This window comes from Mus musculus, chromosome 10 (genome assembly GCF_000001635.26).
Source record: "Mus musculus strain C57BL/6J chromosome 10, GRCm38.p6 C57BL/6J".
Taxonomy (NCBI): Eukaryota; Metazoa; Chordata; class Mammalia; order Rodentia; family Muridae; genus Mus; species Mus musculus.
Window position 1 is genome coordinate 100,483,835 of NC_000076.6, and position 24,409 is coordinate 100,508,243.

The 24,409-nt window shown below is 39.6% G+C and overlaps 2 protein-coding genes across 10 annotated transcripts in view; one reads left to right on the forward strand and one right to left on the reverse strand.

Moving 5' to 3' along the window:
• Tmtc3 (transmembrane and tetratricopeptide repeat containing 3) overlaps positions 1-3,531 on the reverse strand; it is a 43,464-nt gene extending 39,933 nt beyond the window's left edge. For 2 of the 6 annotated variants that reach the window (NM_001110013.1, NM_001033332.2), the window contains exon 1: positions 3,328-3,513. The gene's annotated coding sequence lies outside the window, so the exon portion shown is untranslated. Of the gene's footprint in view, positions 1-1,216; positions 1,352-3,327 lie in introns of all 6 variants that reach the window. The other 4 variants (XM_011243450.3, XM_006513630.4, XM_011243449.3 and 1 more) reach the window with 4 other exon arrangements.
• A 182-nt stretch (positions 3,532-3,713) lies between these two features.
• Cep290 (centrosomal protein 290) overlaps positions 3,714-24,409 on the forward strand; it is an 88,124-nt gene continuing 67,428 nt past the window's right edge. For 3 of the 4 annotated variants that reach the window (XM_006513526.3, XM_006513527.3, XM_006513528.3), the window contains exons 1-13: positions 3,714-3,918; positions 4,445-4,574; positions 4,728-4,805; positions 5,486-5,555; positions 6,313-6,359; positions 8,814-8,957; positions 11,067-11,120; positions 11,989-12,141; positions 12,855-13,037; positions 14,106-14,195; positions 15,228-15,350; positions 16,313-16,436; positions 17,269-17,441. In XM_006513526.3, the coding sequence (XP_006513589.1) occupies positions 4,473-4,574; positions 4,728-4,805; positions 5,486-5,555; positions 6,313-6,359; positions 8,814-8,957; positions 11,067-11,120; positions 11,989-12,141; positions 12,855-13,037; positions 14,106-14,195; positions 15,228-15,350; positions 16,313-16,436; positions 17,269-17,441 (1,341 nt within the window). In that variant the 5' untranslated portion in view covers positions 3,714-3,918; positions 4,445-4,472. Of the gene's footprint in view, positions 3,919-4,444; positions 4,575-4,727; positions 4,806-5,485; positions 5,556-6,312; positions 6,360-8,813; positions 8,958-11,066; positions 11,121-11,806; positions 11,828-11,988; positions 12,142-12,854; positions 13,038-14,105; positions 14,196-15,227; positions 15,351-16,312; positions 16,437-17,268; positions 17,442-24,409 lie in introns of all 4 variants that reach the window. The other variant, NM_146009.3, reaches the window with a different exon arrangement.

The window sequence follows — 24,409 nt, forward strand, 5'->3', positions numbered from 1 at the left end:
GATGTTATCATTAAAACTCTGAACTTGATTTAACTTTGAGACCTGTCCTCTAACCTAGACATAGGATCACTAAAAATGAGATATCATCTGTCCTCCGTCATGGATAAGTAGTATCTCATGTTCTTATTATACACACAGACACACATGTTGCTTTGTTCTTATCACTGATGTCAAGGTAGAATAAAGAGACAAGAATAATAAGCTCTTATATTCAGCTCTCACTTGACTACTATATTCAGACGCTCATGGATGTTTGTGGGTTCTCTGGAGAACAAAACCCCATATCAAGGCAAGGAATGTTGTTCAGTGGTAGTGTTTGGTTAACATATAGTATGTTGCATGCATGTGAGTTTACGTGCACACTTGCATGCTGCGCATGTGTATGTATGAATTTGTTCCTGTACATTAAAGATCTTATTATATATGTAGCCCAGTCTATTTAACTTGAGACCTTTCTGAGCCTCATGTCTGGGATTATAGTCATGTACCATTATGTCTATCTTTCCGTCCCTTAAAGATTCCCCAAAACTGTATATCACAAGAGGGAGAATTAGTCCTCGTACAGATCGTGAGTGCAGTTCTGGCATTGTTGAAGGTTTCCCCCGTGTAGATCTGGAGAAAAGTGCCTACACAGTACTCTCTCCTCACTAGAAGATTCACTGTGGGTAAAGGCATGTTTATACATGTATGCAGTATAAGCCAACTTGTCTGTTTACAAAAAAATTATCTCAGCATATATGCACACAAAATCCAACTATCATCAAATGTCATCAAAGACCTATACTTCAAAATTATACTAAGTGCTTTTTTTTCTTTCTTTCTTTCTTTCTTTCTTTCTTTCTTTCTTTCTTTCTTTCTTTCTTTCTTTCTTTCTTTCTTTCTTTTTTTTTTTTTTTTTTTGGTTTTTCTAGACAGGGTTTCTCTGTATAGCCCTGGCTGTCCTGGAACTCAGTTTGTAGACCAGGCTGGCCTTGAACTCAGCAATCCGCCTGCCTCTGCCTCCCAAGTGCTGGGATTAAAGGCCTGCGCCACCACCGCCCGGCTTACTAAGTGCTTCTTGGGTTAACAATCTAATGATACACTTTCGGAAAGACAAAGCTATTGGACAAAGCTATGACTCAGGGGGATCTTTAATTAAGGGAAGTCTATCCTGTGCTGCTTCCTGGGAAAACAAGTCATTTAGACCTTCTCTATAACTTCCTCTATTTAATATTACCTTTAGTGTACAGACCGTTTGAATGGGACGTCTGCATTCAGGCTGAATCAGACTTCTCCGTCCAGTCTCCTCATGCTAAAGAGAAACAAGTATCTGCTTGTTATGCATACATTCCTTTACCCGAACATGAAGGTCCTTTGAAAAATAAAATCTTGATAAACACCTTTACTCTATACCTCAGTTAATACACTTCTTATGGTCATGCAACATTTTAAACATTAGAGCAGTATGATTCTCAGGAAATCAGCAAAGGACAGGTAATGAATTTAAGTCCATTGGTACAGAGAACAGAGGTAACAATTACAAGAGGCAGGGCTTTGTCACAAAGTGATTTGGGTTAGATAAAGCTCTTCATACAAGCCCAGGCTAGATAGAACACAGGTCCAGGCAAGTGCTCCAGCAACAAGGCTATTGATAGAACTGTCACATACAAACCAGCTCTTGGAAAAATTTGAAAAATGGAGAAATTCTGAAGAAAAATTATCTTAGCCATTTGAAAATTATATAGCAACCTGCAGAACCAGAACTTCAGTTAAATGCCCTGACTCACAGGTAAGTGCAATATAAAAACCTGGATCATAATATAATTTGTTTCCTGCAGTATTCTTATACCAAGAAAAGCGTATTAGCTCAAAAATACCGTTAAGTTACAGAATGGAATTTAATAAAGAATATACTTAAGTTGTTACTTTCACTGAGATATACAATCCTAGCTTCATCAGTTACTAATAAATGACTTTGAACTTCTCCCTTCTGAAGAGAATACAATTTATTACTTGAAGATATTACGAACATGAAGAGAAACAGGGGTGGAGAGACCAATAAAATGACACAAAAATAGTAAATGAGTAATAGAAAATATGTATTAAAATCATACAAAAAAATCAAGGTATTGTGATTAAAAACAGCAAATTCTTAAGGTAGTATACTAGTGAACATATTACATGTGTTTAATAAATACTAGTCTCATTTCTTAGTACTACTGACAAAATGAACAGGAAAAATAATTCAAACTCTTGAGTAAATGAAGCCATAAAATTAAATGTGCAAAACACAAGTAAAGCTTAGTATTAACGTTTAAAAGAGAAACTGGGAAGTGCAACTATATCACGCATTTCACAAACATTAGCTTGTAGAATGAATGATTGTGTTCATCACATTAAATAAGAAAACAGCGTTTAACCTCTCCGAGCTTCAATCTCTTAGATGGACAATGCGGATAATACTGCTGTATCTCCACAAAGAATAATTCCAAAACTAAACAGTATTTAGAAATAAAGCAAACACTGCAATCAGGCCTACAAATCTGAAGAACGTCTTTAAAATTTGTTTCAAATACCATTTTTTTGTGCTATTTGTTTTTCTCAACCGCAGAAATCTTTTCAAAAGAAAAATGTAACTGTCTACATTTTTCTTTTAATTACTTAATATCTATTATGTATGATATGTATAAGTACCTTATATATCTATCCACGTATACATACATACATACATTCATACATATATACGAGACGCACTCTTTCAAATAGATGCTTACAGCTCCTAAAGTTACCTGCTGGTGTAGAATAGCTGTGCATTTGGCAACAGTTCCCTGAGTAAGAAGATTAACATCTGAGAAGGAGAAGGCACTTTCCCCCAAGAACTCCCTTGGTACCCAGCAAATGACAGCAAAATGCCATCGCTTGGCATGGCCCTCCTCCCTCCCTCCAGCCCGGCTTAAGAGCCTTGGGCGCACTAAGGCTCCTCTTTCCTTGGCCTTCACTCCACTCTTATTAACCTAATAAGCACTACAATCCGCAAGCTGCTGCAGGAGGCTGCCCCATCTTGACGCTCCTTCTTCACTCAACCAGAGCGTGAACTCAGGGGGTGCGGTGGGGGTGGGGGCGCTCCACTTTCCCAGACACCAAGGAGGCTGGAAACTTTTATTGACTCCCCTCTTAGGGAAGCCACTAACTGGGAGCCCCTCGCACCTACCTGAGTAGCCGGAGGACTCTTTCCCAAACCTCTGCAAGATCCGCCAGCCCTTCGGCAGCCCCAAGCTAGCGCTTCCCTAAAAACGCAAAGGTTCCCTGAGCTACTCCTGGCTGTGGGTTGACACGCCCCGACCTCACCTGAGGGCGGCTCCGCCAGGAGACGGTTCAGGAAAGCTTCTGGGATGGTGGACCGGAGAAGGACTCCGCAGAAAACACAGTCATAGCCTGCCACGCTCGGACTCCGGGGCGGCCGCACCTTAGCAGCCGCTCCTCCCGCCTCCCGAGCCTTCCCCCAGCTCTTCCAGGGCGGCCGCAGACTCCCGCATTGCACGCCGGGAACGCGCCGCTCTTCCCAAAAACTTCCAATCCCAGGATGCACAGCCGCGACGCCGAACTGCACTCTGGGACGTAGAGTCCTCATCTCACGGCTCTCCCTCATCCACAGTAAGGAGGGCTTGGAGGGGAAATAGAGCCGTAAAGCTTTTTCCAGGGTCGTGAAATGTAGTCTTCCCAGGTATCCCGGGGCCTAGTTCCGGTCTTGGCAGGCTGGGGGGCGGGGAGTGGTGTCGCCTAGCAGCCGGCGCCGCTTCGGCTCGGTCGGGAAGAGTTGGCGGGAGCAGCCTGAGTGCGCGAGGACCGCTCTGGGAAGCGTGAGGCCGGGGCGGTGGCCGAACCCGGAGGTGGTCGCTGTAGATGAGTGACTGCTGCTGGTGGCAGGTCTTGGTTTCGGTGGGTGGATCCTCGTGAGCCGGAGCCGCTTAGTGTCGTTCACAGGATCGTAATCCCGAGGGACAGGGTGCAGCCCTACCTATCCAGACCTCTGTCGCTCTTGTCTGCAGTGTCGTCTCGGCCTCCCTGATTGAGCTTGATTCCGCAAACACTTCATTTAGCTCAGTCTTTTTATCTACTTTAAAAATCCTCTGGTCCCCTTTCCTCAGAAGGTTTTCAAAAACTTCCAAACATCTTGGGAGTTGGTACCATCATTGATGGTAGGGGACTTGGAAAAGGGGCCTCGGGGTTTTAGCTCCGAATTCGTCTTAGCAAGAAAATAATAATTTAGCGTGTACATTATCGTATAGCCTGTGTCAGGGGAACTAATTTTCGTCGAGGCTGTTTGCCTCTGCATCTGTTTTGCAGTTCAGGAGCCATAGCTCTTAGCCAGCACCTAGAGAGTTAAGTAAGACCGCTCATGATCATGTAAACACTGCAAGGCCATTTTCCTTGAAAATGCTAAAATCCACCTGCTTCTTTGTAGAGGCTGAGAGACAGTGAAAGAATTCAAGATGCCACCTAATATAAAGTGGAAAGAATTAATCAAAGTTGATCCAGATGACCTGCCACGGCAAGAAGAGTTAGCAGATAAATTATTGATATCTTTATCCAAGGTACTTAATAAATGATTTGTACACAGAGCCTGATGTACAATGTCATGAATTGAAATTGCTTCTTGAAATCATTGAATGCTATAACTGGAAGAGTGCTTGTATTTAATGTGCAGGGTATGAAATAGTCCATTTTTTGTGTGTTTGTTTCCTTAGGTGGAAGTAAATGAACTAAAAAATGAAGACCAAGAAAACATGATACATCTATTCAGAATTACCCAGTCTCTAATGAAGGTTTGTAGGAAAGAGTGTGTAGGAAAAGAAATATTTTTTAGGAGAAACATAAAGAGTCATAAAGAATCATATGGTCAAATAAAATACAAAATCTCTCCCCTATAAGCTATACATGAAATGATAAGAGGATTCTAGATTCTTCATAAATAAATACTGAGAAAGAATATGTATTCTTTACATTAAGGTAAAAGCATATAGAAAAATATTTGGGGCCAGTAATTTGGGATATACTGTTCAAGAGTTTGAGAGTATATTTTGGTTATCAGCATTTTAGAAGGGAATAAAGGTTTTTAAATCATACTTGGTAAAGAAATGTACTTATGAAGGCAACATTAAATGTGTTGTATAGACTGAAGGGATGAGAGCTGATTAGTTCCAATTATAAGAAGGAATTACTAAATTTATTAATAATAACAATTGGGATAGTAAAAAAGATATTGAAAACATTTTAAGTAATGGCTATAAAGTTTAACGGAAAAATCAGATATAATTCAAAGTCTTGCCATTCTGGAATTTCTAGCCTTATGTATTTATTCAACAACTATTTACTGACTGTCTCTGTGTGTTAGTCATCGTACACACTACAGACTGAGATAGCAAATTCCACACAGTTTCCATTCCCACTGTTTACATTACAGTGTAAATAATACAGATTCTTCCCCTCTCGTTTTAATGTTCAGATGAAAGCCCAGGAAGTAGAGCTCGCTTTGGAAGAAGTTGAAAAGGCTGGAGAAGAACAAGCAAAATTTGGTAAATGTCTTGGGAAAAAACTACTGTGGTTCCATTACTTATTAGACAGTATAAAATCTATCCTATTCTATAACATATGTATTCAATTTATACTGAAAGATGCTACATCCTTGTGCAGTTCCAGGTACTGGCCTGAGTGCTGTGGTAGGGGGTGAAGAAAAGAAAACACACAGACACTTAGAACAGTTGTTTTCGGTTGGACCAGGCTCTCTAATGGAGCAACTGCCCCACCCCAGAAGCTCACTGTCTGTATTATATCCACTTGACCAGAGCAGTGGAGTTGTTGCATAGCTGAACATAAAGTCGAGTGAGTGCATACAGATAAACATGAAGGCAGGGTTTCTGCTGTTGAATAGGGAGGCAGATTTATCAAATCTCAGTAGGAGTAGTCTCTATAAGGGAGCCATAAACATTAGGGGGACATTTTCTGCACACCCTGTCAACATCCACAGTCAGACGAGGAGGGAAGGCTTTGCCGTTTGCCATAGGCCTGAGACATTTGGAGTTCCTGACGTGGCTTTGCCCATGTCAGTAGTACACACTGACTCAGGGCTCATGCACTGAAGCCTTCCTCTGCTCTCTACATGAGGCATTTCTAGAATGCATATTTTATGCATTTAGTATATAATAATTACTTTCCTGTATCTGTTAAGGATGGAATCTTTTACAGAGAACAGTACTATTTTATTAAAGTTTACTTAAAATCTGATTATAGGAAACTTAACCAATTAAAACATTTGTGTTTTTTTTTAAATAGAAAATCAATTAAAGACAAAAGTAATGAAACTGGAAAATGAACTGGAGGTATATATATATCCTTTTATATTTCCTTGTTTTTGAATTTTCTTGTAGTTGTTATTAATTGCATTATTTTAAATTGTTTTCAAATCCTCCCAGATTGGAAAATACAAGATTTTGTGCTCATGCGTTTATTCATTACACAGAATGTGCTTTTGTGACTTGAGTTCTAAGAATTATGCATCCAGTGAAGTAAAAACGGATCCCTTCTGAATGGGGCTGTCAGTCTGGAGAAGCATATAGAAAGCTTAGTAGCAGCTGAGGGGGAAGGGTGTGGGAAGTAACCACACCGAGATTCTGAGAAGCTGAGAGGGGATGCAGTAGGAAAGGACCAGACTTTGAAAGGAGGAACCAGGGAAAGGAGAGGTCCACAAGGTTTTATGCTTGTGAGTTTAGTTCTTAGAAGCAGAGACAGGGATGAGATCGCTTGTAAGGTTTAGCCATGGGAGACTGTGAGAATAAGATAACCTTTGAGACATCGTAGACAAAGGGCTGAAGACCAAGGGCTATGGGCTCAGATGGGAGTTCTAGTCCTCATTATTTTGACTTGATTAACTCTGTGCACATGGATAAGTTATTTCACATCTTCAGCTAGATTTCAAGCTCCCGGGAAACTGTCAGGCACTTTTAATAAGCACTTTTGTAGTAAACGATGTCTGAAGTTGAGCTGATTCTGTGCTTGTATTTAGGCAGACAGCTGGTAAAGAATAGAAGACTCTGGCAGTTCAAGGTCTTGGTCAGAATGTGTTTAAAGTATTGGTGATGAAATCTATGCTAAATGGGGATGATGTCAAGACTGGCGTTGGGACAGGGGAAGTGTGGAGTCAGGGAGCAGGAACAGTGAAGCATGTGTTGGGCCCATTGTGTTTATCAAAGGGAAAGTCCTAGAGAAGAGCTGAGGGAATGCTTCTTTGGGCAGAGTCTGTTAGGACTGGCGGAACGCAGTAAATCAAGAAACACGTCGTTTCTTACTTGTCCTTTAAAGCTACTTTAAAATAAAAGGAGCGAGTCATGTGGTTGTAGCAGTGGCTCAGGCTGATTTGTGTAGAAGACTGAGCTGCCACATGCCTGCATCCTAAGGACTTACAAGCCTGCACAGGAAAGTGGTGGTTTGCTGGTGCGTATTGGAGTGTTTAGGATAGCGACATATCTTGTAAAGTCAAAATGGGTGAAGATGTGGAGGAGCCCTCAGAGACTGTTGTCACCTTTTCTTGATCTTGAACTGACAAACAACTCGCAAAGGAATGAGCGCTCTAAAAGAACCTAACTGTAGTTTTGTAAGGAAATAAGGAAAGGTTTAGTTAAGAACAAATGCTCAGGATGTAAAATCAGTGTTTTGGAAGATGCTTTAAGAGAGCAGAGTGGTGAGCCGGGCGTGGTGGTGCACGCTTTTAATCCTAGCACTTGGGAGGCAGAGGCAGGTGGATTTCTGAGTTCGAGGCCAGCCTGGTCTACAAAGTGAGTTCCAGGACAGCCAGGGCTACACAGAGAAACCCTGTCTCAAAAAAACCAAAAAAAGAGAGAGAAAGAGAGAGAGAGAAAGAGAAAGAGAGAGAGAGAGAGAGAGAGAGAGCGCAGAGTGGGAAGCTTCATGAAGCAGAGAAGACTGAAAAGCATCTGAGTAAGAGGACGTAGCAGAAATGTGTGGGGAGTGTTCCCTGTGACGCAAGCTTAGGGGCCTAGTGGCCCAGTGGTTTGCGCCATGGTCTAGTTGTCAGGAATGTGAAGTAAAATAAATTGAAATGTCTGCTAAGCTTTAAAGTGGTTCTGTCTTGGCTTGCTTGTAGAGTAGTACCAAGCAGTCATGGTGCTGTGCAGTTACATTTGTTAAAGCTGAACATTCAGGTCTTCGTTGCGCTGGACACAAGTCAAGTGTGCACATGACTCAGAACGAGCAAGGACAGACACGACTGAGAGTGTTTCTTCTAGACTAGAGTGATGTCTGATCCAACCAGCCTGCCGTGTCAGGAAAGGGCAGACAGAGAAAGAGGACCAAGCTGCTTTCAGTTTTCCTTCACAGCCTTTACAGTTTCTAAGCCTTCGCATTTTAGTCTGTCCCTAGGCTTAGTGACTGTAACAGCGCCTGCCTGCAGTCTGTTCTTCATGGTTCTTTTGGTAGTCAAGGAAAGCTTGTGGGTTGCCGACTTACAAATTAAAGCCTAATAAGTTCAGGGGGTTTTCTAGTTATATTTTTATTATATAAAGCGATTTTAAATGTACATATTTTGCTCTTATTCTTCCCTTTCCCCAAGTCCTTCCATATCCTCTCCTCCTCCCTACCCACCCAACTCTTAAGTTCTTTTAAAATGGCATTTGCACGACAAGCCTTAAGCTGCCTGGTGTTTCTGAAGCAGACTGAAAATTTACAGTGGAGTACTTGTTCGTTGGTTCCTTTAAACCTTCAAGTGAAAAAGAATTACTTATAGTTGGAAGACTGAATTCTTTGCTTCTGACTTTAAGATGGCTCAGCAGTCTGCAGGGGGACGTGACACTCGGTTTTTACGTGACGAAATTCGCCAACTTGAGAAGCAGCTGGAACAAAAAGATAGAGAATTAGAGGATATGGAAAAAGAATTGGATAAAGAAAAGAAGGTTAATGAACAAGTAAGACCCGCTTTTCTCTATGAATCTTAATATTTAGGATAATCCTACACCATTACTCTTACTGCTGTAGTTGCCTTTGGGAGCAGTTCTTGGTTATATGTCTAGTTGAGGAGCAGCATGCACCCAGGTAAGTTTTGTACCAGTCTTCATTTTGTAGTCACATTTGAAATACATAATGGAATTGACTACCTACTTCTAATGATACACTGGAAAATGTGCTCCCTCTCGCTCTCCTGTCCTTCCTTCCCAGCTTTGATACCCATGAGCCTCTGGTAAAGGCTGCAGACTAAAGGATCTTTCTAAAGAAACAAGAGAGCTGAGCACAAGGCTAGGTCAAATCCGAGCTTTTAAAGCTTACCCTGCTTTGTGGAGAGCAGACTGAGGAGGGTCAAATTAGTAAGGAAACACTTGTATTGGTTCCGACAGTGCTGATGGTGGACTAGTTAAGGGAATAACTGCTGGGATGACTAGACATGCCTGAGGGAAAGGGTGACTGGGCTGGTGAATGACAGGATGGAGAGCAGAGGAGAGGCTGCCTGTCTGTGGCATGCATGTGGCTAGGTGCAATGGTGCCCTTTGGAACACCGAGTTGTGTGCAGGTTTAACATTATTGGTTCAGTTTTGCCCAGTTGATCTTGAGGTTCTTGTAATATTTAAATCTCATATACATAGTAGACACCACACTGATCATGGTCTTTAGTATAGATATTAATGAAGCCAGAACCTTGATTGTAAGATTTACCACTGAAAAAGTTGAATAAAATAATGGAATAGGTTGCACGAAAGAAAGCTATCAAGAGTGAAGCTAAAGGAAAACAGTGGAGTAGCCCTGAGTGCTTGAGTATTGAATTTTCACCTTTCCAATTTAGAATACAATTGGACAGATAGTACCAGATAATAATTGTCACATTAATCATCATCAAACTTATAAAATTTTCATTTGCATTGCATGTGAAATGTTTTTTTCTTGGAAAATAATAAATATTCTTTATATTTTATAAAGACTTGTCAGAAAAAAACAATAAATATTCATATTCTCATGGTTATTCATCAATTGAGATTTCTGTCATATCGTTGTACACATAATTCTTTATCTCTCATTTTTCTTTTGTTGAACCATTTAAGACTTAATTTTAGACATAATAATACTTTATAATTAAATAGGTCTAAAAATGTGAATATTCCCTTATACAACCAAAATAGACTTATGATGTTCAGGAAATGAAATGTTGATTCGGTAGTATTGTAGTCTATAATCAGATTTTCTCTACTGACCTAATAGTATATTTTATTTCCTACCTGTCTAAAGAACCATTCTATGCCTCCTTATAGATGGGTTTAAGCTTTTTGCATACTATTGTGATTGAATTTTTTGCTTGAGTAAGGCAGAAAAACAGAAAGGTAAAAGACCATTAAAATGATGTTATATAGAGAATAGATAATAAAGAAAAGCTATCATATTGGTTATAATATTTTTTCTGTCCAAAAGAAAACAGAAACTGCTGCAAATGAACTGTTGTAGGTGAAGAAAACAGCATTTAGTACTGTTTGCTGGTCTGTTTGTTGAGTATCTTGTTAAGGACTTTATGCACATCATATTTCTCATGTCAACAAGAGACATGAAACCAATTGAAGGGATGGTAAATGGATTTTTTGTACTTATGTAAGAATTGATACTCAAAGGATATATAAACTTAGGCCAACCTGATTTCTGATTTCAGCTTGTTTCAGTCATTTCTGTACCCGCCCCCCCTTTTTGTAGGTATTTCAGTTCATAAAGAGGGAAGAGTGATTTCTCCTTCAGCAGTTTTTAGGAAATTGGGCAATATAACTTTGAGATTGTTGTCTTCTTTAGCCTTTAGTTTGCTTTGGTATATATAGATTATTTTTCCTTTAAAGCTGAGTCTTTCCTTCTGTACTTTATTAAGTCCTTAGTTTAAACTCGTGTTTTATTTGTGTTCTAGTGTGATATGAAGTCTTTACTAGTCCTTAGTAGTTACATGGTCTCTCTTGGAAAGGAATAAGAATTTAAGTAAAAAAAGCTAAATGTGGAACTTAGATTGCATTATTTTTGAGTTTTATCTTTTTTTTATTCTTTTACTGTTTTAGTTGGCTCTTCGAAATGAGGAGGCAGAAAATGAAAACAGCAAATTAAGAAGAGAGGTTAGTAAAGACTTTCAGTTTTGGGGTGGTTCGACAATGACTTCCTTGTTTAAAATGTTTACTTAAAATGCTATTTTAACCAGAATCTCATCTTCTGTGTAACTGATGATAGTCATACTGGCTCATTTTATGAGGCTTTGTCTCAGGGAATTACAGAGTCAACCAAAATGCGAGGCCATTAGGTAGTTCATCCCTGCCTTGGAACCGTGTGGGGCGATGTTGTTTCCTGTTCCATGACCGTCTTGCTAACAGCGAACTGGGCATTTGAGGAGGTTTCTTTTCTTATGACGTTTTGTCTGGCATTGTCATAGTTTTGTTTCTCATGAAGTCTGATAATACAATTTGTGTATATGTGCTAAATCATAACTTTCTGTCTTGTAACAGAAATGTTTTAATTCACATTTAATATGATCATATCATTTCCCCTATTCCTGTTCTTCTTCTGACCGCCACCTACTGTGTCCTCTTCTTTTAATTGTTTTATCTAAAATTTCTTTTTAGCCTAGTTAGAATTTTTTTCCTTTTGGCTCATACTTAATATTTTTTCTTTTCTTTCACTATTTTAAATAATGCATTCAGTTGTTCTAAAATGTTCCTTATTCTCACTTTCTTTAATACATACATGTTGGTTTTAATTATGTGTTGCCTTTCTCATCTCTAATTATTCTTTTCCTGTCCTTTTGAAGAACAAACGTCTAAAGAAAAAGGTGAGGCCCTAAGGGTAGTTAAAGCTTGGGAGCTTAGAGAGCGGCTCTGGGGTCAGCAGCAGGGGTAGAGTTTTGTCATCCTCAGTAGTGTTGTCCTGTTGGCTCGTTTTTGGCTCTGGATAGAGGTTTAACGCTGACTGCTGTGTTTGCTCTAAACTCAGAATGAGCAGCTTCGGCAGGACATTATTGACTACCAGAAACAAATAGATTCACAGAAAGAATCACTTCTGTCAAGGAGAGGAGAAGACAGTGACTACCGATCACAGTTGTCTAAAAAGAACTATGAACTTGTTCAATATCTGGACGAAATACAGGTAATATGAGTAAGTCAGTTCAGAGGCTTGGTTTTACAAATGTATTACCAGGCTGGGGTAAATCTAACATTCACTGCTTGTTGTTACTTTTGAGTATGTATTTGCTACTGTGTCCATTAACTGATTTATCTTGTGTGTGTATAATGCTGCCTGTCCATGTGTGTATGCACATTGGTGCCTGCATGTGTGCTGAGGTCAGGGGTAGCCTCTGGTATTTGTTACCAGCTTCTGCCTTATGTGAGGTAGGATCCCCTTGTGGTTCACTACTCTGCAGTCTGGGCCATCGAGCTCCCAGATTCCATGGATTCACCTCTGTGCTCTCTCAGTAGGAGCACTGAGAATAAACACGCAAACTGCAGCGTCTGGCTTTATGTGCATTCACATGTTTATGCTGCAAGTATTTTATTCACAAACACATCTCTCTGCCTCCACATGTACTATTAAAACACAAAATAAGTTGTGCCTTTGAATTTTCAATTATTTATTTACACTGCATTTCTCTGTCCTGGGCACCAAGATCAACTGAGATGCCAAAGACAATTTTCTTGACATTTAATTTCATTTAACTGGCCAATGTCGTGTTAATCCTAATGGGCTATCAAGAATCCATTTTTCCTCTGGAGGACCCTATGGCTCTATTTAATTGTAGTTTAGTATAAATTTCAGTTTCTTGTAAGACTTGTTTAAAGTAATAGTGTATTTAACATTTTTAGACCTTAACAGAAGCTAATGAGAAGATTGAAGTTCAGAACCAAGAAATGAGGAAAAACCTGGAAGAGTCTGTGCAGGAGATGGAGAAGATGACTGATGAGTACAACAGGATGAAAGCGCTTGTGCATCAGTCGGATGCTGTCATGGACCAGATCAAGAAGGAGAATGAGCACTATCGCCTGCAAGTAAGCGAGCTCACCGTTGAAACCGAGCCTGGTTCTCACCAGCCTCATTCATTGCTGTGTGTTTGAAACTAGACAGACTTTAATGTTCTAGGATGTTGCTTTTGTTGCTTGTCTTAATACAGGAATGTGTTGCCATCCTGACATACTTGTCCAAAGGGCTCTTCACGTGCACCTTGGTCCTGGCCATTTGGGGAAAATGAATGATGCTCAAGGGAGTGTAGACAGGAGTGCTGAGAATAGTTTCAGGGATATGAAGACTTTTAAAAACCCAATGGCTATAATGACAGGGTTTCTCTGTATAGCCTTGGCTGTTCTGGAACTCACTTTGTAGACCAGGCTGGCCTCGAACTCAGAAATCCACCTGACTCTGCCTCCCATGTGCTGGGATTAAAGGCATGCGCCACCACCGCCTGACTTAATTTTATTTCTTAAAACACTGAAAATATATCAGAGATCAATATATTATTTATTATTTACATTGGGTAGCTTGTTTGAAAAGTACAATAATGTTTAAAAATGTGGTTCTCTAGTAATAATTATATAATAGTTCCTTGAGTAGCACTTATCTAAAATGCACGGGATTATAAATGTCCAGAGTGTGGTTTATTTTTATTTTTCATTTTTTTATTTTATTTAGACTTTTGGGGGGTTTTCAGGTTTTGGAAGTAGTGCAGGATAGATATATACATGAGCACTTGTGGGGATACCGTTAATAGCTAAACACTAGACTCATGTATGCTTCATGTGGCCCTGATAGGTAAACCATCAATACAGTATTTTTATGCCTGTATTTTGACTAAAACACAGCAAATTAAATGTGATACATAATTTTCCACTTGTGGCAACATAAAAAGTGTCCAATTTGAGAGCATTTCAGATTTTAAAGTTTTATTTAGAATTATACAGCTATTACATTTCACCTTTAAGAATAAGACTACGCTAGTAATGAATAGCACATGTAATATAGTGCAGCTGTAAACATGTCTTTGTGCATGCTTCAGTATGCACATGCAATCACGGGAACTCGCCCTGCTTTGAACTATTTTACAAGCTGATTGTTCCTCTCAGGTTCGAGAGCTCACGGATCTTCTGAAGGCGAAGGATGAAGAGGACGATCCAGTCATGATGGCTGTTAACGCAAAAGTGGAAGAGTGGAAGGTGCTGTGCCACAGGATCCGACCCTTCTCATTTAGTATTTTGATTTGACTTTGATTTTGATCCTTAAGGACTTATATCAGACAATAACATGTTGATTTTTAAGAAGTTCATTCCATACCTGGGTATAAAAGCTCTAAAGCTTCTGTATGTGCTCCTCGAGCTTGTTCATTTATTAGACAAGCACTTTCCAGGCAAGAGTGATCAGGAATGGCATCAGGGGAAAGATTTATCAGTCTCATGTGGAAAGCCTTTTCAGAATACTCCATTTCTTTGTCTAACTTCCATTTTCCAGCCTAAGTCCAGAGCTGTACCCCATCAGAGACTAGGATTAGGATGGTGAGATGACTGAACTAGTAATTCTAGTAAAAGCTGGCCCTTCTAGCATCTCCACCTCTGGCCACGCCCACTGAACCCTTATCTGCAGTTAGGAACTGTTTGTTATCTGGGAAGGTCAGATAGTTTATGTCGCAGCTGTAGTTGCAATGGGACGAAGCTGCATTCATCCTGCAGGGGTCAGATAATCTGTAAAGCTCTAGAAAGTAACAGTTTTAGCTGTCCTGTTCTAGCCATGCAACTGCTTGGAAAGGGTAGTGCACAGACAATCCATGAGTGGATAAGCATGGCTGCCTGACAGGGCCTTAAGAAACAAGCTAGGCCAGGCTTGCTTTCAACCTTAGAGTGTAGTTTCTAACCTTTGGAAAAAACCCAGTTCCAATCACATTTTAATATTTAATTTTTGTACATATAATGAATGAGTACCCTGTTGTATGACACTCAGGAGGTTTCCAGTTTTTCTTTTGAAGGCAGTATTTTAATGAGAAGTTATATGTGTGTGTGTGTGTGTGTGTGTGTATACATACACACACACATAGACACAAACACATTATAAATGCACACTGAAAAAAATTAAAAAGAATTTTATTTTTGTATTCTTTTAAATGTGCTAAAGGTATTTATACTTTTCTATAAATTATGAGTGGTTTGTTAATTTACGTTTTTATAACAGATCTTATTATTATTTTTTTTTTTTAGTTAATTTTGTCTTCTAAAGATGATGAAATCATTGAATATCAGCAAATGCTACAGAGTCTGAGAGGGAAACTTAAAAATGCCCAACTTGATGCAGACAAAAGTAACATCATGGCTCTGAAACAGGTAAAACCTTCTCAAGGATGGTAACATCAGGGAATGATGCTGTCTTAGCTGCTCATCCGTGGGCCTGGTCGGCTTCCATTACTGTGTGTGTAACAAGCTTTGAAGTCTCTCATGCATAGCTCATGGGGGAGGCAAAGGTAGAAGTAAGTTTAGAGAGAGTGTAACACTTTAGAATTATTTTGCTTTTTCATATTATTATTTATTGTCAGTTTGGAATTACTTAGTATCTATTCAAAAGCTGTAGCTTTTAAAATACCTTGCTTCTTATTAATGTTTGTTATTGTGTATCTTATGCCTAAACTACTAAGTGAACCAAGTGTGCTTATATTGTGAGTGTGCTACTTAAAAGTTGTTTTTAGGAAAACAAACTCATTCAGAAAACCCCTCTCACTCCTCTTGTATGTGTTCTTTCAGTGAAGTGGTAAGATAGACGCTGTTTGAAAATGAGGGCAGTGATGAGGACCTTGTTTCTCAGTGGGGTGTAGAAGGCACAGAAGCCTGACTGGCCGGAAAGAAAGAACAGAGCAAACAGAGAGAGTACCAAAGAGAAGGTTCAATGGGTAACTAGCAAGAATACTGTATCAGGAGTTATAAAAGCCATGGACACTAAGGAGTTCTAGAATAAAAATTTCCATCTTTAAATATTCACATGAGAACAGTTGTGTAGGCTGTTTGAGGAATACATACGAAACTTACTTTCCTGGGTCTGGTAGGTGGCCACGTAGGTAAAGACACTTAATGTCCTTCCTGACAACCTTAGTTCAGTCTCTGGAACCCACAAGGTGAAAGAAGTTGTCACCTGATCCCACACATCTGCCTATACATGGACACACAAATAAATAAATGTAATAAAAAAAATGTTTAAAAGAAACAGTTTATCTACCAGGAAGTGTGTTCTCTTATTTATTATAAAAATGTATGTTCATATTAATGAATATTTGCTATTTCAAAATATTTTGTAGGGTATCCAGGAGCGAGACAGTCAAATTAAGATGCTTACTGAGCAAGTAGAACAGTATACGAAAGAAATGGAAAAAAATACGTTTATTATTGAAGATTTGAAAAATGAACTCCAAAAAGACAAAGGTATCTTAGTATTTTATAAGAAAACAGCTTACATATATCATTGTGCTTCAAACGACTTTTTACATTTCAAATGATATTCTCCTTTCCAGTTACCCCTTCACAATCCCCCCTCTCATCCTCCCCTCCCCCTCCCCTTTGCCTCTATGAGGGTCCTCCTCCACCCACTCACCCTTTCCTGCCTCTGAATCCGAGGGAAAGGGGAACTGGAGAGAAGAAACAGAAAATCTTTTCTGCAATAGGGTAGTAAAAAAACAAACAAACAAACAAAAAAAAACTAGGTAGTAGCCTGAGGAGAAAGAAAGCTTAAAAATGTTGTAAGTTTTAAAGAAGAAACAACACATTTTTGTAGATTAATGGAAAGACTCCATTGGTGAAGCAGAGGAGAAAGAGACGTCTGAAGGTTTAGGCTGGCAATACATCTAGCTGAAAATCTATTTTACTGTTAATAGTGGTTGAAAGAAATGTTGATTATTATCACCATTAAATATTTTCTGTCACAGAGATGCATCCTCTGTAAAGTGGGCTTTTACAACATTTTTTTTTTAATAACCCATATCCTTATAGCTAAAGTAACTGTAATCAACTCTACTTTTTAGTTGATTTTCCTTTTTTTGGTTCAAATGACTTTAGTAAAAGCTGCAGTGCCCACACTCCCCAGTTGCCATTAGTTGGTTTTCTTAATAAAACCAAAGAGTGCATTGGTCTTACAGTGAGTAGACACCTAAGAAGCTTTTGTGCCTTACTGATGCTGCAGCTCCTTTTTGGGAACAGCAGATTCATAAGAAGGAGAACTCAATTCAGTTCGTTCATGATTTCTTTTTTCACACTGTAGGTACTTCAAACTTTTATCAGCAGACTCATTATATGAAAATTCACTCAAAAGTACAAATTTTAGAAGAGAAAACAAAAGAGGCCGAGAGAATAGCTGAGCTGGCTGAGGCTGATGCCAGGGAGAAGGACAAAGAATTGGTTGAGGCTCTGAAGAGATTAAAAGATTATGAATCTGTAAGTATTTTTATCTTGTCAGTCAGAGAGCTTAGTTATTCTGACAGCAAGCTGGCTCTGTGGCTCGTACTGTGTCCCATGGAGAAAACATTCTGGATCCCCGCACCGTCAACTCGTCAGACCTCACAGCATTCGCTTTCTGTCAAGAGAATTGCTTCCAAACCTGTTTTCCTTCTTAAAAAGAGTTTATTTTATTATTATTTTTTTTAAGTTTGAGATTATTACATCATTTTTCTCTTCTCTTTCTTCCCTCCAAACCATCCACACACACATAACCCTCCTCACTCTTATTGCTTCCTTTCTCCTTAATTATTGTTTCTTATATATATGTAATATATATGTACATGTATGATATATATATGTTAGATATATTCATAAATATAATGAACTCAGGATGTATATGTTAGAATACCTTTTATTTGTTGGAGGCAGTTGTATTCTCAGAGACTTACTGCCCCTATCTTCTAACCTATGCCTAGTCCTGGAAGTTTCTAGCCCCTGTACAATCTTCTCGAGGCCTAGAATGTTTTCTGCCTTTGAGACTTTACTGTTGAATAAGCTCACTCCTCCCTAACTCTTTCTGATCTCTCAACTGAGCTGTTCTGGCTCAAATTCCTCTCCAAGCTAACTGATTCAATCTGGCTTCTCTCTTGTCCTCTGAATTTTTGCTCTGCTTGGCCTCAAACTATCTTTGGCAATATCTGATGTGGTTAAATCTCATTTTCTGGCTTGTTCTGTCTTCATCTATGTCTGGCTTATCTCTCTGTAACCTGTCTCTGTACTGTTATCCCAGTAAAAACTGCCTCATCTCTGTCTTTGTGCTATTGTTTCTTAAGATGCATCTCTTTCCTCTCTCTTCTCCTGAGAGTTGGGCATATCCTATTCTGTAAACTCCATCTCTGATTTATCACTTTGTCTGTCACACAGGTAGACATCACTTCCAAACATGCTTGCTTCCTTCTACAAATAACCTTTACCTTCTTTGTTTGCAATTAAAGTTATTGTACTAAGTGTGTTTCTGTTTTCCAGCCAGAGGGATTAAAGGTATATGCTAATGGCTGAGCCACACCACAACTAGAAAGAGTTTTTTTCAGTAAATAACACAATCTCGGTGTTCACAGTGTGATCATATATCCTGTTACATGTAGAATTACTTGTATGTATTTATTGGATATTGGATAACCAAACATGCTTTTTCACTGGAGAAGACTATTTTTTTCTGCTCACTTTGTGAATTGCTCTGTGTGTAGTTCTCTGTGTTAGGGCTGAGGTACTGTGGGCTCTTACTGCAAAGAGAAAGAGCATGACCTTATCTGTAGGTAAAAGGACAAATGTTTACAACGTTGGTGGGATTATGCTGCTTTCGTAGAGTAGTAGCTGTGACCCTACAGTAACCGTGACTGAACGAGTACTGAGTAGTTTCCCTTAGGATTACTGTGGCATGCTGGTCAGTGAGGTTCATAAGCTGCAGAGGTTGGCAGGGTTACTTGCGTTCCACCTTTTCAAGCTTGCATGGTACCTTCTGGGACCTTGAAAGCTCGTCCTCAGGGAAGAATAGGCTTAAAAAATGAGTTCCAACTTGAAGTCTCTAGGTCTTGTTTCTGAAATGCATTGTGTATTCAGTAATTGGGACTTACTCTCTACCTCTGAGGGCCAATCAGGGGCAATAGCAATAAGCTGTATGTTTTCAGAGTCTTTTAGACAACCTTGGCTAGCAACTCAAAAAAAGACATCTCATGTCTGGTATTGGGTTTTCGTTACATGGTCTTTGGCTCTTGGTGGGATTGTTGTCAGTATAGATGAGAAAAGATTATTTAAACCATGTATGTATTTATACATAAAATTAGATTTGGTATCAGGTTGTTTGTACTTTCATATGAATAGTCAATCATGTGATTCTTTATGGCTTTTCAGACAGCATTATTGCTTTTTACCCTCCCTCCTCCTCCGTCTGTCTTTACTTCCCCATTAAGCCTTTTGATGAAGTGTTTTGTTCAGACAAGCAGCTCAGGTGAGGTATCATGATTAGTCCCTTGTATCTCTGTCCTTTGTGCCTGAATGGAGGTATGACTGTGACTACCTTGATGAACTTGTGGTGGGGATGGCTTTGGTGCCTACAATATCTGTATCAACTGACTCCACTTGGACTTTTCATATCTTTTTTTATTATTATTAGGTATTTTCTTCATTTACATTTCCAATGCTATCCCAAAAGTCCCCCAGACCATCCCCCCCACCCACCCAACCACTCACACTTCTTGGCCTTGGTGTTCCCCCATACTGAGGCATATAAAGTTTTCAAGACCAAGGGGCCTCTCTTCCCAATGAGGGCCGACTACGCCATCTTCTGATAGATACGTATGCAGCTAGAGACACGAGTTCCCGGGGTACTGGTTAGTTCATATTGTTGTTCCACCTATGGGGTTGCAGACCCCTTTAGCTCCTTGGATGCTTTCTCTAGCTTCTCCATTGGGGGCCCTGTGATCCATCCAATAGCTGACTGTGAACATCCACTTCTGTGTTTGCCAGGACCTGGAATAGCCTCACAAGAGATAGCTATATCAGGGTCCTTTCAGCAAAATCTTGCTGGTGTATGCAATGGTGTCAGCATTTGGAGGCTGATTATGGGATGGATCCCTGGGTATGACAGTCTCTAGATGGTCCATCCTTTCATCTCAGCTCGAAGTTTGTCTCTGTAACTCCTTCCATGGGTGTATTGTTCCCAATTCTAAGAAGGGGCAAAGTGTCCACACTCCAGTCTTCGTTCTTCTTGAGTTTAATGTGTTTTGCAAATTGTATCTTGTATCTTGGGTATTCTAAGTTTCAGGGCTAATATCCACTTATCAGTGAGTACATATCATGTGAGTTCTTTTGTGAATCTGTTAACTCACTCAGGATGATGCCCTCCAGGTCCATCCATTTGCCTAGGAATTTTATAAATTCATTCTTTTTAATAGCTGAGTAGTACTCCATTGTGTAAATGTACCACATTTTCTGTATCCATTCCTCTGTTGAGGGGCATCTGGGTTCTTTCCAGCTTCTGGCTATTCTAAATAAGGCTGCTATGAACATAGTGGAACATGTGTCCTTCATACCGGTTGGAACATCTTCTGGATATATGCCCAGGAGAGGTATTGCGGGATCCTCCAGTAGTACTATGTCCAATTTTCTGAGGAACCGCCAGACTGATTTCCAGAGTGGTTGTACAAGCTTGCAATCCCACCAACAATGGAGGAGTGTTCCTCTTTCTCCACATCCTCACCAGCATCTGCTGTCATCTGAATTTTTGATCTTAGCCATTCTGACTGGTGTAAGGTGGAATCTCAGAGTTGTTTTGATTTGCATTTCCCTGATGATTAAGGATGCTGAACATTTTTTTCAAGTGCTTCTCTGCCATTCGGTATTCCTCAGGTGAGAATTCTTTGTTTAGCTCTGAGCCCAATTTTTTAATGGGGTTATTTGATTTTCTGGAGTCCACCTTCTTGAGTTCTTTATATATATTGGGTATTAGTCCCCTGATTTAGGATTGGTAAAGATCCTTTCCCAAACTGTTGGTGGCCTTTTTGTCTTATTGAATGTGTCTTTTGCCTTACAGAAGTTTTGTAATTTTATGAGGTCCCATTTGTCAATTCTCGATCTTACAGCACAAGCCATTGCTGTTCTATTCAGGAATTTTTCCCCTGTGCCCATATCTTCAAGGCTTTTCCCCACTTTCTCCTCTATAAGTTTCAGTGTCTCTGGTTTTATGTGGAGTTCCTTGATCCACTTAGATTTGACCTTAGTACAAGGAGATAGGAATGGATCAATTCGCATTCTTCTACATGATAACTGCCAATTGTGCCAGCACCATTTGTTGAAAATGCTGTCTGTTTTCCCACTGGATGGTTTTAGCTCCCTTGTCAAAGATCAAGTGACCATAGGTGTGTGGGTTCCTTTCTGGGTCTTCAATTGTATTCCATTGGTCTACTTGTCTGTTGCTATACCAATACCATGCAGTTTTTATGACAATTGCTCTGTAGTATAGCTTTAGGTCAGGCATGGTGATTCCACCAGAGGTTCTTTTATCATTGAGAGTGTTTTTGCTATCCTAGGCTTTTTGTTATTCCAGATGAATGTGCAAATTGCCCTCTCTAATTCGTTGAAGAATTGAGTTGGAATTTTGATGGGGATTGCATTGAATCTGTAGATTGCTTTTGGCAAGATAGCCATTTTTACTATATTGAACCTGCCAATCCATGAGCATGGGAGATCTTTCCATCTTCTGAGATCCTCTTTAGTTTCTTTCTTCAGAGACTTGAAGTTCTTATCATACAGATCTTTCACTTCCTTAGTTAGAGTCACACCAAGGTATTTTATATTATTTGTGACTATTGAGAAGGGTGTTGTTTCCCTAATTTCTTTCTCAGCCTGTTTATCCTTTGTGTAGAGAAAGGCCTTTGGCTTGTTTGAGTTAATTTTATATCCAGGTATTTCACTGAAGCTGTTTATCCAGTTCAGGAGTTTTCTGGTGGAATTTTTAGTGTCACTTATATATACTATCATATCATCTGCAAAAAGTGATATTTTGACTTCTTCCTTTTCAATTTATATCCCCTTGATCTCCTTTTGTTGTCTAATTGCTCTGGCTAGGACTTCAAGTACAATGTTGAATAGGTAGGGACAAAGTGGGCAGCCTTGTCTAGTCCCTGATTTTAGTGGGATTGCTCCAGCTTCTCACCATTTACTTTGATGTTGGCTACTGGTTTGCTGTAGATTGCTTTTATCATGTTTAGGTATGGGCCTTGAATTCCTGATCTTTCCAAGACTTTTATCATGAATGGGTGTTGGATTTTGTCAAATACTTTCTCCACATCTAACGAGATACTCATGTGGTTTTTGTCTTTGAGTTTGTTTATATAATGGATTACATTGATGGATTTCCGTATATTAAACCATCCCTGCATCCCTGGAATGAAACCTACTTTGGTCAGGATGGATGATTGTTTTGATGTGTTCTTGGATTTGGTTAGCGAGAATTTTATTGAGTATTTTTGCATCGATATTCATAAGGGAAATTGGTCTGAAGTTCTCTATCTTTGTTGGGTCTTTCTGTGATTTAGGTATCAGAGTAATTGTGGCTTCATAGAATGAATTGGGTAGAGTACCTTCTGTTTCTATTTTATGGAATAGTTTGTGAAGAGTTTGTGAAGAACTGTAATTAGATCTTCCTTGAAAGTCAGATAGAACTCTGCACTAAAACCATCTGTCCTGGGCTTTTTTTGGTTGGGAGACTATTAATGGCTGCTTTTTTTTTTAATATTTTTTATTACATATTTTCCTCAATTACATTTCCTCAATTACATTTCCAATGCTATCCCAAAAGTCCCCCATGCCCTCCCCCCCACTTCCCTACCCACCCATTCCCATTTTTTTGGCCCTGTACTGGGGCATATACCGTTTGTGTGTCCAATGGGCCTCTCTTTCCAGTGATGGCCGACTAGGCCATCTTTTGATACATATGCAGCTAGACTCAAGAGCTCCGGGGTACTGGTTAGTTCATAATGTTGTTGCACCTACAGGGTTGCAGATCTCTTTAGCTCCTTGGATACTTTCTCTAGCTCCTCCATGGGGGCCCTGTGACCCATCCAATAGCTGACTGTGAGCATCCACTTCTGTGTTTGCTAGGCCCCGGCCTAGTCTCACAAGAGACAGCTATATCTGGTTCCTTACAGCAAAATCTTGCTAGTGTATGCGATGGTGTCAGCGTTTGGAATCTTATTATGGGGTGGATCCCTGGATATGGCAGTCTCTAGATGGTCCATCCTTTCGTCTCAGCTCCAAACTTTGTAACTCCTTCCATGGGTGTTTTGTTCCCAATTCTAAGGAGGGGCATAGTGTCCACACTTCAGTCTTCATTCTTCTTGAGTTTCATGTTTTTAGCAAATTGTATCTTATATCTTGGGTATCCTAGGTTTTGGGCTATTATCCACTTATCAGTGAGTACATATTTTGTGAGTTCCTTTGTGAATGTGTTACCTCACTCAGGATGATGCCCTCCAGGTCCATCCATTTGCCTAGGAATTTCATAAATTCATTCTTTTTAATAGCTGAGTAGTACTCCATTGTGTAAATGTACCACATTTTCTGAACTCAAGAAGGTGGACATCAGAAAATCAAATAACCCCATTAAAAAATGGGGCTCAGAACTGAACAAAGAATTCTCACCTGAGGAATACTGAATGGCAGAGATGCACCTGAAAAAATGTTCAACATCCTTAATGGCTGCTTCTATTTCTTTAGGGGGGATATAGGACTGTTTAGATCATTAATCTGATCCTGATTTAACTTTGGTACCTGGTATCTGTCTAGAAACTTGTCCATTTCATCCAGGTTCTCCAGTTTTGTTGAGTATAGCCTTTTGTAGAAGGATCTGATGGTGTTTTGGATTTCTTCAGGATATGTTGTTATGTCTCCCTTTTCATTTCTGATTTTGTTAATTAGGATGCTGTCCCTGTGCCCTCTAGTGAGTCTGGCTAAGAGTTTGTCTATCTTGTTGATTTTCTAAAAGAACCAGCTCCTCGTTTGGTTGATTCTTTGAATAGTTCCTCTTGTTTCCACTTGGCTGAGTTCACCCCTGAGTTTGATTATTTCTTGCCGTCTACTCCTCCTGGGTGAATTTGCTTCCTTTTGTTCTAGAGCTTTTAGGTGTGTTGTCAAGCTGCTAGTGTGTGTTCTCTCTAGTTTCTTTTTGGAGGCACTCAGAGCTATGAGTTTTCCTCTTAGAAATGCTTTCATTGTGTCCCATAGGTTTGGGTACGTTGTGGCTTCATTTTCATTAAACTCTAAAAAGTCTTTAATTTCTTTCTTTATTCCTTCCTTGACCAAGGTATCATTGAGTAGAGTGTTGTTCAGTTTCCACGTGAATATTGGCTCTTTATTATTTATGTTGTTATTGAAGATCAGCCTTAGTCCATGGTGATCTGATAGGA